The sequence below is a fragment of the Scyliorhinus torazame genome, chromosome 4 (genome assembly GCF_047496885.1).
Source record: "Scyliorhinus torazame isolate Kashiwa2021f chromosome 4, sScyTor2.1, whole genome shotgun sequence".
Taxonomy (NCBI): domain Eukaryota; kingdom Metazoa; phylum Chordata; class Chondrichthyes; order Carcharhiniformes; family Scyliorhinidae; genus Scyliorhinus; species Scyliorhinus torazame.
Genome location: NC_092710.1, coordinates 218,105,355 through 218,121,917, shown reverse-complemented (window position 1 = coordinate 218,121,917; position 16,563 = coordinate 218,105,355). Strand labels below are relative to the sequence as shown.

At 56.0% G+C, this 16,563-nt stretch overlaps 1 protein-coding gene across 2 annotated transcripts in view; it reads left to right on the top strand.

The window, feature by feature from the left end:
* Positions 1 to 10,523: 10,523 nt before the first annotated feature.
* hsf2 (heat shock transcription factor 2) overlaps positions 10,524 to 16,563 on the top strand; it is a 34,370-nt gene continuing 28,330 nt past the window's right edge. For both annotated transcript variants that reach the window (XM_072499350.1, XM_072499351.1), the window contains exons 1-2: positions 10,524 to 10,696; positions 12,982 to 13,090. In XM_072499350.1, the coding sequence (XP_072355451.1) occupies positions 10,604 to 10,696; positions 12,982 to 13,090 (202 nt within the window). In that variant the 5' untranslated portion in view covers positions 10,524 to 10,603. The remainder of the gene's footprint in view (positions 10,697 to 12,981; positions 13,091 to 16,563) is intronic.

Genomic DNA, 16,563 nt, shown 5'->3' with positions numbered 1-16,563 from the left:
GGGCGCATGTGTTCAGGGTCGGGGCCTATTATCCCATTGTGCACTACGTATCCCAGGATGGCCAACCGGTTTGTGCTAAAACCACACTTTTCCTCGTTGTATGTGAGGTTCAAGGCGTTTTCGGTCTGGAGGAATTTTTGGAGGTTGGCGTCGTGGTCCTGCTGATCGTGGCCGCAGATGGTTACGTTGTCGAGATACGGGAACGTGGCCTGCAACCCGTGCTGGTCAACCATTCGGTCCATCTCCCGTTGGAAGACCGAGACCCCGTTTGTGACACCAAATGGGACCCTTAGGAAGTGGTATAGACGCCCGTCTGCCTCGAAGGCTGTGTACTTGCGGTCACCTGGGTGGATGGGGAGCTGGTGGTAGGCGGACTTGAGGTCCACGGTGGAGAAAACCTTATACTGGGCAATCCGATTTACCATGTTGGATATGCGGGGGAGAGGGTACGCATCTAGCTGTGTGTACCTGTTGATGGTCTGGCTATAGTCTATGACCATCCTTTGCTTCGCCCCGGTCTTTACTACTACCACCTGGGTTCTCCAGGGACTATTGCTGGCCTGGATTATGCCTTCCTTCAGCAACCGCTGGACTTCAGACCGAATAAATATCTGGTCCTGGGCGCTGTACCGTCTGCTCCTAGTGGCGACGGGTTTGCAATCCGGGGTGAGGTTTGCAAACAAGGACGGCGGTTCAACCTTGAGAGTTGCGAGGCCGCAGATAGTGAGTGGGGGTATTGGGCCACCGAATTGAAATGTTAGGCTCTGCAGGTTACACTGGAAATCTAATCCCAGTTATGTGGGCGCGCAGAGTTGGGGAAGGACGTAGAGCTTGTAGGTTTTAAACTCCCTCCCTTGCACCGTTAGGTTCGCGATGCAGAACCCTTTGATCTCTACGGAGTGGGATCCTGCAGCTAGGGAAATCGTTTGCGTACTGGGATGGATGGTCAGAAAACAGCGTCTCACCGTGTCTGGGTGAATGAAACTTTCGGTGCTCCCGGAGTCGATCAGGCATGATGTCTCGTGTCCGTTGATCAGCACCGTTGTTGTCGTCGTCTGGAGCGTCCGGGGCCGTGATTGATCCAGCGTCACCGAAGCCAGTCGTGGTCGTAGTGTCTCAGCGTCTTCTTCGGACCCCGTGGAGCCGTCGATGCTGGGGTCCTTTGTTGTCATCCAAGATGGCGGCGTCCATGAATCGCACGCGGCCGGGGGTGGACAAAATGGCCGCCCCATGGATCGCACGTGGTCGGGGGTGGACAAAATGGCTGCCCCCATGAATCGCACGTGGCTGGGGGGTCACAAGATGGCGGCGCCCATCCTCCCCTCGTGGTGCCCGGGACCCAAAATGGCGGCGCCCGCGGGTCGCACATGGAGCGCTGGGGGGGTTGGGGAGCGTTTGGGATGCGCTGGGCTCGTTCTTCTCCGGGGATTGCGGCGACCCCCCGGGACCGGCACACAGCCGCGTAATGGCCCTTCTTGCCGCAGCTTTTGCAAATAGCTGCGCGGGCTGGGCAGCGCTGCCGGGGGTGTTTCGCTTGCCCGCAGAAATAGCAGCGGGCCCCCCCCGGGATGGTCTGGCGCCTTAACCGCGCAAGCCTGTGAGGGGGGGGGTTTGTCGCGACGGGGGTCCACGGAGCCCAAGGGGCTGCCGCGCGGTCGGGGCCGTAGGCGCGGGCGTTTTGCGAGGCCACATCTAGGGTAGCTGCAATGGCCCGTGCCTCTGAGAGTCCTAGCGACTCTCTTTCTAAAAGTCTTTGGCGGATTTGGGGAGAGTTCATACCTGCTACAAACGCAACGCAAATTAGCATGTCCGTATGTTCGATCGCGTTCACCGGCGGGCAGCTGCAGCCCCGTCCCAAAATTAGCAGCGCGGCGTAGAATTCTTCTAACGATTCTCCGGGACTTTGCCGTCTCGTTGCGAGTTGGTAGCGTGCGTAGACCTGGTTCACGGGGCGAACGTAGATGCTCTTCAGTGCTGCGAGCGCTGTATGGAAATCCTCTGCGTCTTCTATGAGAGGGTAAATTTCCGGGCTTACCCTCGAATGCAGGACTTGCATTTTCTGGTCTTCTGTGATCCGGCCAGGGGCCGTTCGGAGGTAGCCTTCAAAACAAGCTTGCCAGTGTTTAAAAACTACTGCCGAGTTCGCTGCGTGGGGGCTGATCCGCAGGCATTCCGGGGCGATCCGGAGCTCCACAGTCCTTTCAGCTCGCTTAATAAATTGTAGCGCACAATGACTTACGAGAGAGACGAGTAGTGATGAAGTTGATGAGGCTTTATTAAGCGAGACTTGTCCCCAGCAGTTCAGCAATAGAATGAAGCGGCGGGGAGAAGCTCGGGTTCTTATACTCCGCCTTCAGGGCGGAGCCAGGAGTCAACAGCCAACCAGGACCCGGGATCTGTCAGCCAATAGCATCACGGCTTCACAGTCCCACATGACCCCTAATACATACCACCACAATCTTGTCCTCCATAGAACCAATATCATCCCTTACTATTGCCCGGATGCCATCCTTAAACAACAAAGCTACACCACCGCCCTTACCGTCCATTCTATCCTTTCGTACAGTCTGATACCCTTGGATATTTAACTCCCAGTCATGACCATCTTTTAACCATGTTTCAGTAATGGCCACTAAATCAGTCATTCACGATGATTTGCGCCATCAACTCATTCACCTTATTCCGTATACTGCGAGCATTCAGGTAAAGTACACTTATGCTGTTTTTTATGTCTTTGTTATGAATCCTAACACCTTGATCAGTAACTTTTCGCAAATTATTTTTCCTCTTACCCTTTCTCCTAATTTTCCTTGTCTTTGAACCCATATCTCTTCATAATAACCTGTCACGTAACCTGCTGCCTTGCTCTCCATTAACCATTATACTGTCCATAGCTTTACCCTTCCCTTCCCAACTTGCTAGTTTAAAGTCCTTGTGACCAACCTATTTATCCTATTCGCTAGAACACTGGTCCCAGAATGGTTCAGGTGAAGACCGTCCCAACGGTACAGGTCCTTCCTGCCCCAGTACTGATGCCAATGCCCCATGAAATGGAATCCCTCTTTCCCGCACCACTCCTTTAGCCACGTGTTAACTTCCCTAATTTTCTCAACCCTATGCCAATTGGCACGTGGCTCGGGTAGTAATCCAGAGATTATAACCCTGGAGGACCTGTTCTTTAATTTAGTCCCTAGTGTTTGATAATCCCCAAACAGGTCCTCTTTCCTAGTCTTACCTATGTTGTTAGTCCCAACGTGGACCACAACAACTGGATCCTCCCCCTCCCTCTCCAAAATCCTTTCAAGCCGATCAGAGATGTCCCTCACCCTGGCACCGGGCAGGCAACATACCATGCGGGACTCACGATCTGGCTTACAAAGGATGCCATCAATCCCCCAAATTATAGAATCCCCTACAACTACCACTTGTCTTTTTGCTCCCCCCTCTTGAATGGCTTCCTGTACCACGGTGCAGTAGTCAGTCAACGCATCCTCCCTACAGCCCTCTTCCTCATTCACACAGGGAGCAAGTACCTCATACCTGTTGGACAAGGTCAAGGGCTGAGGCTCCTCAACTCCTAAACTCAGGATCCCCCTACCTGCCTCCCTTGCAGTCACACCACTCTGTCCCTGACCACTGACCAAATTAACAGTACTTATTCTACCCGGTGTGACTGCCTCCTGAAACAAAGCGTCCAGGTAATTTTCCCCCTCACTGATGTGCCGCAGTGTGTGAAGCTCGGTCTCCAGCTCATCAATTCTGAGCCGAAGTTCCTCGAGCAACCAACACTTGCTGCAGATGTGGTCACTGACGGTCTCAATGGGATCCACCAGTTCCATCATCATACAGCAACAGTACATCACCTGTCCAGCCATATTCAACTAGTTAATTAATTTAAATAATTTAAAAAACATTTTTATAGAACCTCAAGGATAAACCCAAACACCAACAAAAACACAGCCCTCTCTCGCCACTCACCCAAACTCAGACACTCACCTAAACTCAGATGCACTCTGTTCAATCAACACTCCGTGACTAAAGGTGCTCCTGCCACACCTTTTGTACCCTGCCTGATTTCCAATGAGCCAATAGGACCGCTCCAGGAAGTGAAGTCTCCAACTGCCACTCGACCTGTAAACTAAGCACTTTTAAATATGCACTCACCTCTCCCAGCAACCCTGCAGCCTGTAGCCTGCTCCAGGAACTGAAGTCGCTTTTAAATATGCACTCACCTCTCCCAGCAACCCTTCAGCCTGTGGCCTGCTCCAGGAACTGAAGTCGCTTTTATTTTTTTAGAAATATATTTTATTAAAGTTTTCGATCAAAAAGAATTTTCCATTTTTACAACTTTGTAACAGAATGTACATTGACCGTTATTTAAACAATATATTAACTAACAACAAGTGCAGAAAAAGAAATAATAACATTGAAAAAATAAATATAATTATAAACAACTAGCATGGAAAAGAACAAAAAAAAACCAAGGACCCACATGTACCCTCCCCTCCCCCCCCCCTCCCCCCTGGGTTGCTGCTGCTGTCTTTCCTGTTTTCCCTTATCGCTCTGCGAGATAGTCAAGGAACGGTTGCCACCGCCTGGTGAACCCCTGAGCCGAACTTCTTAGTGCGTACTTTATTCGCTCCAATTTTATAAACCCTGCCATGTCGTTTATCCAGGCCTCCACGCCCGGGGGTTTAGCTTCTTTCCACATAAGTAGAATCCTTCGCCGGGCAACTAGGGACGCAAAGGCCGAAACATCGGCCTCTCTCGCCTCCTGCACTCCCGGCTCTTCTGCAACCCCAAATATAGCCAACCCCCAGCTTGGTTCAATCCGTACCCCCACCACCTTTGAGATCACTCTTGCCACACCCACCCAGAACCCATGCAATACCGGACATGACCAAAACATGTGGGTGTGGTTTGCCAGGCTTCCGCACCTCCCGCACCTATCCTCTACTCCAAAAAATCTACTCAGCCTTGCTCCCATCATATGCGCCCTGTGTAGTACCTTGAATTGGATCAGGCTGAGCCTGGCACACGAGGACAAGGTATTTACCCTACTTAGGGCATCTGCCCACAGCCCCTCTTCAATCTCTTCCCCCAGCTCCTCCTCCCATTTACCCTTTAGCTCCTCTACCATCGTCTCCCCCTCGTCTCTCATTTCCCTGTATATATCGGACACTTTACCATCACCGACCCATGCCCCCGAGATCACTCTGTCCTGGATCCCCTGCGCGGGAGCTGCAGAAATTCCCTCACCTGTTGCCTTGCAAATGCCCTCACTTGCATATATCGGAAGGCATTCCCAGGTGGCAACTCGTATTTTTCTACCAGTGCTCCCAGACTCGCGAACGTCCCGTCCAAGAACAAGTCCTTCAATTTCACAATTCCTGCTCGTTGCCAAGATTGGAATCCCCCATCTATCCTTCCCGGGACGAACCTGTGGTTGTTCCTTATCGGGGACCACACCGAGGCACCCGTCACCCCCCTATGTCGTCTCCATTGCCCCCAAATCTTCAAAGTCGCCACCACCACTGGGTTTGTGGTGTATTTTTTCAGGGAAAACGGTAACGGCGCCGTCGCCAGTGCTTTTAAACTTGTTCCCCTACAGGACGCCACCTCCAGCCTTTTCCACGCCGCTCCTTCTTCTTCCCTCATCCACTTACATATCATAGACACGTTGGCGGCCCAGTAGTAATCACTCAGGCTCGGCAGTGCCAGTCCCCCTCTGTCCCTCCTACGCTGCAGGAACCCCCTCTTTACCCTTGGGGCCTTTCCAGCCCACACAAAGCTCATAATACTCCTATCCACTTTCTTGAAGAAGGCCTTTGTAATCAGTATGGGGAGGCACTGAAACACGAAAAGAAACCTCGGGAGGACCACCATTTTGACCGCCTGTACCCTACCCGCCAATGACAGGGGCACCATGTCCCACCTTTTAAAGTCCTCCTCCATCTGCTCTACCTGTCGCTTCAAGTTAAGTTTATGCAAGGTTCCCCAGTTCCTAGCCACCTGGGTCCCTAGATATCGAAGGTCCTTTGCTACTCTCCTCAGCGGCAGATCGTCTATTCCCCTGCCTTGTTCCCCGGGGTGCATCACAAATAGTTCACTCTTTCCCATGTTCAATTTGTATCCCGAGAACTCTCCAAACTCCCTGAGTGTCTGCATTATCTCAGGCATCCCCTCCACTGGGTCCGCCACATATAGCAGCAGATCATCCGCGTATAATGACACCCGATGTTCCTCTCCTTCTCTAAACACCCCTCTCCACTTCGTAGAGCCCCTCAGCGCTATGGCCAATGGCTCGATTGCCAAAGCGAACAGTAACGGGGACAAGGGACACCCCTGTCTTGTGCCCCTATGTAATCGGAAATAGTCGGATCGTTGCCCGTTTGTGACCACGCTTGCCACCGGGGCCCCGTACAGGAGCTGAACCCATCTGATGAACCCCTCTCCAAATCCAAATCTCTTCAGTACCTCCCACAGGTAGTCCCACTCCACTCTATAGAATGCCTTCTCTGCATCCATCGCCACCACTATCTCCGCCTCCCCCTCCGGTGGGGGCATCATCATTACCCCCAGCAACCTTCGTATGTTGGCATTCAATTGCCTCCCTTTAACAAACCCTGTCTGGTCGTCATGTACCACCCCTGGGACACAGTCCTCTATCCTAGTCACCATCACCTTGGCCAGTAACTTGGCGTCTACATTTAGGAGGGAGATGGGCCTGTATGACCCGCGCTGCAGCGAGTCTTTGTCTCGTTTCAGGATCAACGATATCGTCGGGGGTAGTGTCCCCCTTTCCTTAGCCTCATTGAAGGTTCTCGCCAGGAGTGGGGCCAGTAGGTCCACATATTTCCTGTAAAATTCCACCGGGAACCCATCTGGTCCCGGGGCCTTTCCTGCCTGCATGTTCCCGATTCCTTTTACCACCTCCTCCACCTCAATCTGCGCTCCCAGACCTGTCACCTCCTGCTCCTCAACCCTCGGGAACTCCAACTGGTCCAAGAAGTGCATCATTCCCTTTCCCCTCCGGGGGTTGGGACTTATACAGCCTCTCATAGAATGACTTAAACACCCCGTTCACCCTCTCCGCCCTCTGTTCCATCCTTCCCTCCCCGTCCCTAATTCCTCCGATCTCTCTCGCCGCCCCCCTCTTCCTAAGTTGTTGGGCCAGCAGTCGGCTCGCCTTTTCCCCATACTCATATTGTATTCCCTGTGCCTTCCTCCACTGCGTCTCCGCCTTACCCTTGGTCAGCAGGTCAAACTCCGTCTGTAGTCTCCGTCTTTCCCTGTATAACCCTTCATCCGGGGCCTCCGCATATTGCCTATCCACCCTCAGAATCTCCCCGATCAGTCTCTCCCTTTCTTTACCCTCTCCTTTCCCCTTGTGGGCTCTTATGGAAATCAGCTCCCCCCTAACCACCGCTTTCAGCGCCTCCCATACTACTCCCACCTGGACCTCTCCATCATCGTTGACCTCTAGGTACCTTTCAATACATCCCCTCACCCTTCAACATACCCCCTCATCTGCCAACAGTCCCATGTCTAATCTCCAAAGTGGGCGCTGCTCCTTCTCCTCTCCTAGATCCAGATCCACCCAGTGTGGGGCGTGATCTGAAACGGCTATAGCCAAATATTCCGTTCCTGCCACTTTCAGGATCAGCGCCCTTCCCAGGACAAAAAAGTCTATCCGGGAATATACTTTCTGGACGTGGGAGAAGAAGGGAAACTCCTTACTCCAGGGATCTACTCCTCCCATCTACCAGCAAATTTCCAGGGATCTACTCCTCCCATCTGCTCCATAAACCCCTTAAGCACCTTGGCCGCTGCCGGCCTCCTCCCGGTCCTAGATCTGGACCGGTCCAGCCCTGGGTCCAGCACCGTGTTGAAGTTCCCCCACCCAATACCAAATTTACCATCTCTAGGTCCGGGATGCGCCGCAACATACGCTTCATAAAACCCAGTTCGGGGCATACACGTTCACCAGCACCACCGCCTCACCTTGCAATCTGCCACTCACCATCACGTTCCTGCCCCCACTGTCCGCCACTATGGTCTTAGCCTCAAACAGTACCCGTTTCCCCACCAGTATTGCCACCCCTCTATTTTTCGCATCTAATCCCGAGTGGAAAATCTGTCCCACCCATCCTTTCCTTAATCTGACCTGATCCACCACTTTCAGGTACGTCTCTTGAAGCATAACCACATCCGCCGTTAGCCTCTTTAGGTGCGCAAATACCCTTGCCCTCTTAATCGGCCCGTTCAACCCTCTCACATTCCACGTGATCAACCGGGTTGGGGGGCCCTTTACCCCCCATCGTCGACTAGCCATCCCCTTTTTTAAACCAGCTCCTCACCCGGGTCCCACGCACCCGTTTGTCCCCCAGACGGCGCCCTCCCGTCCCGACCATCCCATCCCATATCAGCTCCCCCTTACCCTCAGCAGCAGCAACCCAGTTAATCCCCCCCCCCACCCACCCACCCCACTAGATTCCCTTCTAGCTTGATTGCTCCCCCATATTGCCTCCGGGAGTCAGCAAACTCTGGCTGACCTCGGATTCCCCCGTTTACCCTTGGCCTCCCTGGGGCCCCCTTCCTTCCTGCGCCCACTTTTCCCGCCACAATTTCCGTAGCGCGGGAGAAAAGCCCGCGCTTACCTCTCGGCCCCGCCCCTAGTGGCGCAGTTCCCTCTCCCCTTCCCTGTCTCCTTCCCCACCGGCGCCCACATTTCTTCGTGTCCCCCCCCCCTCTGGGGGTGGGGGAGAACAAATTCTCCCGTCCAACAGATTAGCCTCATTGAAGGTTCTCGCTTATTTTTACAGATAAGCCCTCCCCCTCTCCCCCCTTTACAATTCCTTGCCACCACCTCGCTACTTCTTTCCAAACATCCATTCCTAAAATCTAGTCCAACTTCTCTTCTTGAATAAATGCCCACGCCTCCTCCGCCGTCTCGAAGTAGTGGTGTTTGCCCTGGTGTGTTACCCACAGTCTTGCCGGCTGCAACATTCCAAATTTCACTTTTTTCAGAAATTTTGGCAGAAAGGGTTTGTTGGAAAAAGAAACAAGCTTCAGGCAAAAGTTGCAGGAAGGAACAAATAGCAAGCTGTATCAAAGGAAAAGTGTCCACATGGAGCAAAAATGGTGTGAGAAGAAACTTGATTCAAGGCCGTTGATAAATTGCCATTAAATGTACTCGCTATTGCTGGAGCAACAATCGAATATTGGGCCACTCCATTAGTGGATGGTCAGCCGGTGAAGATGGAGCTGGACACGGGGCAGCTGTCTTGCTGGTGTCAGAGATTATCAAGAAAAGTTCCGACATATCACTCTGCAACGGTTGACGATCGTGTTAAAAACCTGGACTGGCGAAGTGGTACTATTTAGAGGCACATTGATTTAACAGTGAAATTAATTGGACAGACGGCATATTTGTATTTGCATATAGTCAAAGGAAATTATCCGGCACTAATGGGAACAACTTGGCTGGAAAAGATCCGATTAAATTGGGCCGAGGTAAACCTCATGGCAGATCTCGGAATCAGATCGACCCAAAATCTTGAAGAAACATGCCATTGTCTTCAACGGTGAGCTGGGAAGCATGAAGGATATCTCAGTAAAGCTGAAGATATTTAAAAGAGACTTCAGTTCCTGGAGCAGGCCACAGGCTGCAGGGTTGCTGGGAGAGGTGAGTGCTTATTTAAAAGAGACTTCAGTTCCTGGAGGAGGCCACAGGCTGCAGGGTTGCTGGGAGAGGTGAGTGCTTATTTAAAAGAGACTTCAGTTCTCGTATATATTTTATACACGAGATGCATCGCTCTGTATTCTCATCCCACATTGCCAAAAAACTCCCACAATTTTTCTCTATGGAAGGACCTTGGTGTGCACAATGTGCCACAAATTTTCAGCACCACCTTGCTTCCTGCCACTGCCTCATCACCAATTTTTATGTGATGGATATTAAAAGCACTATGAATGTAACTTCATTGTAAGCCTACTTGTGACAATAAAGATTATTATTATTACACAGCCCCCTCCCATCTCAGACCCCTCAGACCCCCCCCCCCCCCCCCCCGTTGTGTTAATCACCCTGGAGTAACACGGACTGCAACTGGATGCAGCTGTACTGGAAAGTACACTCCAAATGTTGAGGTTCATTCAAATGTTTTATTGAACCTGTTGAGCAGTGCACAGTTCGCTGTGGGTTTGACACTCTACTAACCCAAGCGTCCTTACTATAACTAACTAGACCAGACTAGCTCTGAACCACGTGTAGAAGGTACTAACTGATTATCTACACCCTGACTGTTACTCCAGTTGTCACCAGTGGAAAGAGGCAGCGTGCTGATGCCTCGTGTGTTTTATAGTGGGAAACCACCTTCTAGTGTTCTGCCTGGTGATTGGTTGTGTTCTGTCCTGTGTGTTGATTGGCTGTACTGGGTGTCTGTCACTGCCTGTCTGTATCTTATTGTGTGCATATCATTACCCCCCCCCCCCCTCATTAGAAGGGTGTGCGCGCGCGCGCGCGCGCCGGGTGACGTCAGGCCGGCAGTTGGTCTGTTGTTGTGCACGGGTCACGTGGGGCGCTCGGGCCGCCGCGGGGATGAAGCAGGCGGTTCCCGTGCCGGCTTTCCTCACCAAACTGTGGGCCCTGGTGGAGGACCCGCACACCAACGAGTTCATCTGCTGGAATCAGGTAACCGACGGCAGCGGGTTCACCTCACCTCCGCAGTTGCCGGGATCCCACCAAAGATAACTGCGACTCCATGGCCTGAGAGCCGGTCGTGGGCCCGGCAGGAGAACAACGGAGATGCGGGCCGGGAGAGGAGGAGGAGGGGGGAGCGAGCCTCCGGCCGGGGAGGGGGAGGGAGCGAGCCTCCGGCCGGGGAGGGGGAGGGAGCGAGCCTCCGGCCGGGGGGGGGGGAGGGGGGGGAGCGAGCCTCCGGCCGGGGAGGGGGAGGGAGCGAGCCTCCGGCCGGGGGGGGGGGGGGGGAGCGAGCCTCCGGCCGGGGGGGGGGGAGGGGGGGGAGCGAGCCTCCGGCCGGGGGGGGGGGGGGGGAGCGAGCCTCCGGCCGGGGGGGGGGGAGGGGGGGGGGAGCGAGCCTCCGGCCGGGGGGGGGGGGAGGGGGGGGAGCGAGCCTCCGGCCGGGGGGGGGGGGAGGGGGGGGAGCGAGCCTCCGGCCGGGGGGGAGGGGGGGGAGCGAGCCTCCGGCCGGGGGGGAGGGGAGGGGGGGGAGCGAGCCTCCGGCCGGGGGGGGGGGGAGGGGGGGGGAGCGAGCCTCCGGCCGGGGGGGGGGGGGAGGGGGGGGAGCGAGCCTCCGGCCGGGGGGGGGGGGGAGGGGGGGGAGCGAGCCTCCGGCCGGGGGGGGGGGAGGGGGGGGAGCGAGCCTCCGGCCGGGGGGGGGGGGAGGGGGGGGAGCGAGCCTCCGGCCGGGGGGAGGGGGGGGGAGCGAGCCTCCGGCCGGGGGGGGAGGGGGAGGGGGGGCAGCGAGCCTCCGGCCGGGGGGGGAGGGGGAGGGGGGGCAGCGAGCCTCCGGCCGGGGGGGGGGGGGGGGGGAGGGGGAGGGGGGGCAGCGAGCCTCCGGCCGGGGAGGGGGGGCAGCGAGCCTCCGGCCGGGGAGGGGGGGGAGCGAGCCTCCGGCCGGGGAGGGGGGAGGGGGGGGAGCGAGCCTGCGGCCGGGGGGGGGGGGAGGGGGGGCAGCGAGCCTCCGGCCGGGGGGGGGGGGGAGGGGGGGGAGCGAGCCTCCGGCCGGGGGGGGGGGAGGGGGGGGGAGCGAGCCTCCGGCCGGGGGGAGGGGGGGGAGCGAGCCTCCGGCCGGGGGGGGGGGGAGGGGGGGGAGCGAGCCTCCGGCCGGGGGGGGAGGGGGAGGGGGGGCAGCGAGCCTCCGGCCGGGGGGGGAGGGGGGAGGGGGAGGGGGGGAGGGGGGGCAGCGAGCCTCCGGCCGGGGAGGGGGGGGGAGCGAGCCTCCGGCCGGGGAGGGGGGGGGAGCGAGCCTCCGGCCGGGGGGGGGGGAGGGGGGGGAGCGAGCCTGCGGCCGGGGGGGGGGGGAGGGGGGGCAGCGAGCCTCCGGCCGGGGGGGGGGGGGGGAGGGGGGGCAGCGAGCCTCCGGCCGGGGGGGGCAGCGAGCCTCCGGCCGGGGAGGGGGGGCAGCGAGCCTCCGGCCGGGGGGGGAGGGGGAGGGGGAGGGGGGGCAGCGAGCCTCCGGCCGGGGGGGGAGGGGGAGCGAGCCTCCGGCCGGGGAGGGGGGGGGGAGCGAGCCTCCGGCCGGGGAGGGGGGGGGAGCGAGCCTCCGGCCGGGGGGGGGGGGGGGGAGCGAGCCTGCGGCCGGGGGGGGGGGGGGGGGGAGCGAGCCTGCGGCCGGGGGGGGGGGGGGGTGGAGAGCGAGCCTGCGGCCGGGGGGGGGGGGGTGGAAGCGAGCCTCCGGCCGGGGGGGGAGGGGGAGGGGGGGCAGCGAGCCTCCGGCCGGGGAGGAGGGGGGGGGAGCGAGCCTCCGGCCGGGGGGGGGGAGGGGGGGGAGCGAGCCTCCGGCCGGGGGGGGAGGGGGAGGGGGGCAGCGAGCCTCCGGCCGGGGGGGGAGGGGGAAGGGGGGCAGCGAGCCTCCGGCCGGGGAGGGGGGGGGGAGCGAGCCTCCGGCCGGGGAGGGGGGGGGAGCGAGCCTCCGGCCGGGGAGGGGGGGGGAGCGAGCCTCCGGCCGGGGGGGGGGGGAGGGGGGGGAGCGAGCCTGCGGCCGGGGGGGGGGGGGGTGGAGAGCGAGCCTGCGGCCGGGGGGGGGGGGGTGGAGAGCGAGCCTGCGGCCGGGGGGGGGGGGGGTGGAGAGCGAGCCTGCGGCCGGGAGGAGCGAGCCAGCGGCCGGGGGTGGGGGGAGCCTGCGGCCGGGATTTTCGCCGGGCGGTGAGGACGCGTCAGATGTCAGCATGAGTTTAAGAAGTTTCACTGTGGAGTGGGTTAATTTTCTTTGTTGTTCCCCTTCTCCGCACTAGAATGGCCACGGATTCCTGGTTCTGGATGAGCAGCGATTCGCCAAAGAGATTCTGCCCAAGTATTTCAAACACAACAACATGGCTAGCTTTGTGCGGCAGCTCAATATGTGTAAGTATAAATGCATTTGCGTGGGGATTGAAGTACAAGAATAAGGAGTCTTGCTTCAATTGTGCAGGACTTTGCTGAGTTTTGCTCGCCATATTTGAGAAAGGATATTTATTGGAGGCAGTACAGCAAAAGTTCAACACTGGACCGTGGGATGAGGTCACTTTTTCAGAAGCAGTCCGTGTCAGATTGCCTCTTCGTATCCACTTGCTTGTGCCCAAATTTCTTCAACGTCTGACCTTGCGACATGGGCTGAACGAGATCCAGGCAATGAGCTGTCCCTGGGGCCCAGTGTTGAAGTCTGAGGGTGATGGAGATGTGCCCACTTTTTTGCCATAGAGCAGATACGTTTAAAGATCTGATTGAAAATTACGGGCCAGGGAGAAGATATGTAGATGAGGGTTAAGGGATTTCCAGCCGTTTCGAGGTGTGTGTGGGGGGGGGGGGGGGAAGGTGATCCAACCTGGTTTGTGGTGGGGGCAGGACCGGGGTGTGGGGGTCTAGCTGAGTCGGGGGATGGCGGGGATCTAGCTGAGTCTGGCGGGCTGTCGGGTGTGGGGGGGGGTCTAGCTGAGTCTGGTGGGATGTCGGGGGGGCGGGCTAGCAGAGTCGGGGGATGGTTCGGGAGGACGTCTAGCTGAGTCGGGAGTGGTTGGTGGGGGATCTAGCTGAGTCAGGGGAGAGTTCGGGGAGTGGAGGTCTGGCTGGGTGGGGGGGGGGGGTGGATTTGGATGAGTCGAGGTGGAGGCTGTCTGGCAGTACAGTGAGGGTGGGTTCTGTGTGGTCCTGTCGGGGGTCAAGTCATAGAGGCATAAAGCCTTTACTGCACTGAAAGAGGCCCTTTACCCATTATATCCACGCAGGCCGTCATAGAATTCCTGCAGTGCAGAAGGAAGCCATTTGGCCCATCAAATCTGTACCAACGCTTTGAAACTGCACTCTACCCATGTCCACTCATCTGCCCTATAACATAGCCTGCACATCTATGGAATCTAAAGGACAATTTAGCATGGCTAATTCACCTAACCCACACATCTTTGGACTGTGGGAGGAAACCCGAGCACCCGGAGGAAACCCAGGCAGACACGAGGAGAACGTGCAAACTCCACGCAGGCAGTGACCCAAAGCCAGAATTGAACCTGGTTCCCTGTGGGGCAGTAGTGAGAATCACTGTGCTGCCTGCCATCAAGCACCTATTTACTCTACTCCCATTTTCCAGCACTTGATCGGTAGCCATAGCATAGGTATGCGATGGCATTTCCAAGTGCACATCTAAATACTAAAATGTTCTAAGTGGTCTCACCTCTATACCACCTTTTCAGGCAAAGAGCTCCAGATTTCAACCAGCCTCTTGGTGAAAAAGATTTTCCTCGCATCTCCTACAAACTTCCTGCCCATTACCTTAAATCTATGCCCTGGGAGGATGGCTTGTTGCGTAGTGGTTAGCACTGGGACTGCGGCGCTGAGGACCCGGGGTCGAATCCCGGCTGTGGGTCACTGTCCGTGTGGAGTTTGCACATTCTCCCCATGTCTGCGTGGGTTTCACCCCCACAACCCAAAGATGTGCAGGTTAGGTGGATTGGCCACGCTAAATCGCCCCTTAATTGGAAAAAACAATATTTGGGTACTCTAAATTTATTTATTTTTAAAATCTATGCCCTGGTGATTGACCCCTCCGCTAAGGGGACAAGTTCCTCCCTATTCATCCTATCTATGTTCCATATAATTTCATACACCTCAATTAGGTCCCCCCCTCAGGCTTCTCTACAGTCTCTCTCAAGCTGAAACATTCCAGGCAAGGTCCTGATGAATCTACTCTATACCCTCTTTATGTACCCTTTCTTGTGCAGTCACTTGCTTCCCATCGTGTGATGACCTGAACTGCGCACAGTGCTTCTGCTGTGGCCTAACCAGTGTATTATACAGCTCCCTGCTCTTGTATTCTATGCCTCGGTGAATAAAGGCAAGTATCTCATATGCCCTCTCAACCACCTTTATATAGGCCGACATGGTGGGTTCAATTCCTGCCTTGGGCAACTGTCCGTGTGGAGTTTGCACATTGTCACTGTGCCTGCGTGGGTTTCCTCTGGGCGCTCCGGTTTCCTCCCACAGTTCAGTTTAGGTGGATTGGTCATACTAAATTCCCCCTTAGTATCCAAAGATGTGGAGGTGAGATGGGGCTACAGAGATAGGGCAGTGTTGTGTGCCTGGGTAGGATGCTCTTTTGGAGGGTTGGCACAGACGCGATGGGCCAAATGGCCTCCTGCACTGTAGATATTCTGTGGTTACCTGTCCTGCTGTCTTCAGGGCTCTGTGGACATGTACACCAAGGTTCCGCTGATCCTCTGTACTTCCTAGGGTCCTACCATTCATTGTATATTACTGTCTTGTTTGTCCTCCCAAAATGCATTACCCCTCCCTTTTCAGGGTTAAATTGTATTTGCCGCTGTTCTGTCCATAAACCACCTCATTTATATGTCCTATAATCGAAAGCTGCACTATTTGCCGCACCAATTTGTGTGTTATCTGCAACTTACTGATCATGCATCCTATATTCACATCCAGATGATTAATGAACACTACAAACAGCAAGGGACCTATTTTGCATTCAATTTGCTAAATTGCCCTGGATTCCATGGGCTCTTATCATCTTGACCATTTAAGACCTTGTCAAAAACCTTATTGAAGTTCATGTAGACTACATCAACTGCAGTACCCTCATCTACACACCTAGTCACCTTGAAGAATTCAATCATGACAAAGGCATGCTGACCATCCTTGATTGATCCTTGCCTCCCCAAGTGGAGATTAATTCTATCCCTCCGAATGTTTCCCTACCATTGAAGTTAGACTCACTGGCTTTTAATTTCCTAGTTTTTCCCTACTTCACTTCTTGAATAGCTGCCCTCCGGCACCTCACCTGAGAAGATTTAAAAATTATCAGTGCCTCTGCTGTCTCCTCCCTTGCCTCCCACAGCAGCATAATACATCTCATCTGGACCTGGGGGTTTATCCACATTTAAGCCTGCAAAAACTGTTAATACCTCCTCCCTCTCAATGTTAATTTGTTCAAGTGTATCACAGTCCCCTTCACTGATTTCTATGCCTACATCATCTTTCTCCATAGTGAACATAGTTGCAAAGTACTCATTTAAAACGTCTCCTACATCTTCCAGCTCTACACACATTGAGAGATGACTGGTGGTGATTTAACCTGATGGGCACACCTCAGGCGAGGGGCAAGGTTGAGAAGGTGGGGCCTTCATGAATAATTCAGCCAGTACAAGAATTGAATCCACGCTGTTGGCCTTGCTGTCCAGCCAACTGAGCGAAACCGGCCCCTGGTGGTCACCCGTTCCCTCTGACTGCACTTCCTTAGGTTGCGGGGTGACCACGCCTAAAACATGCTATTAGTCTACCTCGGCCTCGCGGATGCACCTCCCGAACTCCAGTTTATCAAATCGGTGGCACGTCCT